Source organism: Cryptomeria japonica, unplaced genomic scaffold (genome assembly GCF_030272615.1).
Source record: "Cryptomeria japonica unplaced genomic scaffold, Sugi_1.0 HiC_scaffold_542, whole genome shotgun sequence".
Taxonomy (NCBI): domain Eukaryota; kingdom Viridiplantae; phylum Streptophyta; class Pinopsida; order Cupressales; family Cupressaceae; genus Cryptomeria; species Cryptomeria japonica.
Window position 1 is genome coordinate 87,801 of NW_026729354.1, and position 2,122 is coordinate 89,922.

The 2,122-nt window shown below is 38.6% G+C and overlaps 1 protein-coding gene across 1 annotated transcript; it reads right to left on the reverse strand.

Moving 5' to 3' along the window:
• Positions 1-407: 407 nt before the first annotated feature.
• Positions 408-1,453, reverse strand: LOC131872240 (short-chain type dehydrogenase/reductase-like). The gene has a single exon (XM_059216040.1). It carries the CDS (start codon positions 1,436-1,438, stop codon positions 659-661), a length of 780 nt encoding a protein of 259 aa, XP_059072023.1. The 5' UTR covers positions 1,439-1,453; the 3' UTR covers positions 408-658.
• Positions 1,454-2,122: the final 669 nt, after the last annotated feature.

The following is a 2,122-nucleotide window of genomic DNA, read 5'->3' on the forward strand; positions in this document are numbered from 1 at the left end:
CGAGACACCTAAATCTCTAGTCAATCGGTCTAGGGCAATGTATCCCCTTCATAATTGACACTCAGTATGTAATCGCAGGATTGAGCTACAACTTTCGCTCTCGCCCTATTTATATAGAAACCCGAACGAAATACCGTTCAAGATCAAGCCAAGAGGTGATGAAATCCTCTCGGTACAGAAGCCAAGAGGTGATGAAACAAAATACTTTATCAACGATATAACTTGTGATCTTCAATTTTTATTTTGATAACATTTTTAAATAAAAATCTTGTTTATAAAAACAAGTCATGTCAAATTTTAAGAATAGAAAGATGCTATTATAAGAAAAAAGTTTGGAAAACAAAAAATTATAATTTTCCTATTTTCATTCTTTCCTTTTTCTGAGTGATTGCTTGGAAAACAAAACATTACAATATTTCCTATTTTCATTCTTTCATTTTTCTGAAGATGAATCACTCAGAGAGATTGGAAACTCCAATCATGCATAAAGTTTACATACTCCATTTCTCATTTTCATTCTTTTCTTTTTCTGAAGATAAATCACTCAGAGAGATTGGAAACTCAAATTATACGTCAAGCTTACATACTCCATTTCATAGACTGTGAAAAGCTAATATACTATTTATAACCAATCAAAAGCCTAAATCTTAAGTCTTATTCAAACGATGCCTCCATTGATACGAATAACCTGGCCATTAACCCACTCAGCATCATCTGTAGCAAGGAAAGCCGCCACGGGAGCAACATCCTCCTTCTGCCCCAGCCGCTCAAAGGGTGACTCCATGGCAATCCTATCAACCAACTCCTCACTCTTCCCCTCCAAAAACAACTCCGTCACAATCCCACCTGGTGCGATGCAATTTGCAGTAATGCGAGTCCCCCTCAACTCCTTGGCCAAAATCCTGGTCATGGTCTCAACGGCAGCATTGGTGGCGGCGTAAGCCCCATACCCAGGCTTCACAGTCCCCACAAGCGAGCTGCTCAAATTGATAATGCGGCCACCGCCACCACGTACGAGTCTGTTTGCCGCTTCCCTCGAGCACAAAAACGCTCCTTTGCAGTTAATGTTGAAAGTCCGATCCCAATCCTCTTCAGGCGTGTTTGCAATTGAGGGTGAGTTGGAATCGAGCACTCCCGCACAGTTCACGATTATGTGGACGCCTCCGAACGCTTTCTCCGCTGCATCGAATAATTTTTTCACGTCCCCAGAAACTGAAATATCTGCTCTGCATATAATCGCTCTTTCTCCGTCCTTGTTTTCATTGATTATGGCTGCGACTTCTTCTGCTTTTTGCTGGTTTCCTACATAATTTATCACGACTTTGGCTCCTTTTTCAGCCAAATGCAGAGCAATTTCTCTGCCGATGCCTCTCGAGGCACCCGTCACGATGGCTACGCGCCCTTCCAAACTGCTGCCCTGCTTTGCCTGACTACTCATTGTCAAAAATCTATAATTTGTGAAGACAATTCGCTTTATGTTTGTGCCTGAAATCTGAATTGAATTGAATTTAAATAGGTTCGAGTAAATCAGATTTGGCATCTGGGCGGCCGATAAAATTCATTTCCGTGACGTCATTGATTTTATATTATTTTGCCGTTTCAAACATTTGCAGTCAACATTGATTGGCGATATCAATTAATTATTTCAATGTTGCGATTGAAAGGAAAGATTTTCCAGCATTCAAATCTCATCTGCAAACGTCAAGGCTTACGTCACGTAACTTTTAATTGAAAGGAAAGATTTTCCAGCATTCAAATCTCATCTGCAAACGTCAAGGCTTACGTCACGTAACTTTTAATAGCATATTTTGTAATCAAGTGATCAATGGGCACTTAATTGAATAGCTTTAAATAATTCAGGGATGAAACCGCACTTGTTAAAATGATTTATTTATTTAAATAGAGAGGGCCAAGCAGTTTATTGGAGTTTCACTTTTTTTTAAATAGGTGGTGGGTGAACCGGGACTTATACCTAATTTGTTATAATTTTATGGCAAACCTTTTCAATTGATGGCGATGGGATATGATATCAAAGAAACAATTATAGAAGATTCACTCTCCTTGATAAAGTAAAATATATAATTTTTAGATTTAATTCTAGACAATATTATTGTGTTGTTCT

Bases quoted from the DNA above. Each gene is read 5' to 3' on its own strand.
- LOC131872240 (XM_059216040.1), bottom strand. From the start codon at position 1,438: ATGAGTAGTCAGGCAAAGCAGGGCAGCAGTTTGGAAGGGCGCGTAGCC.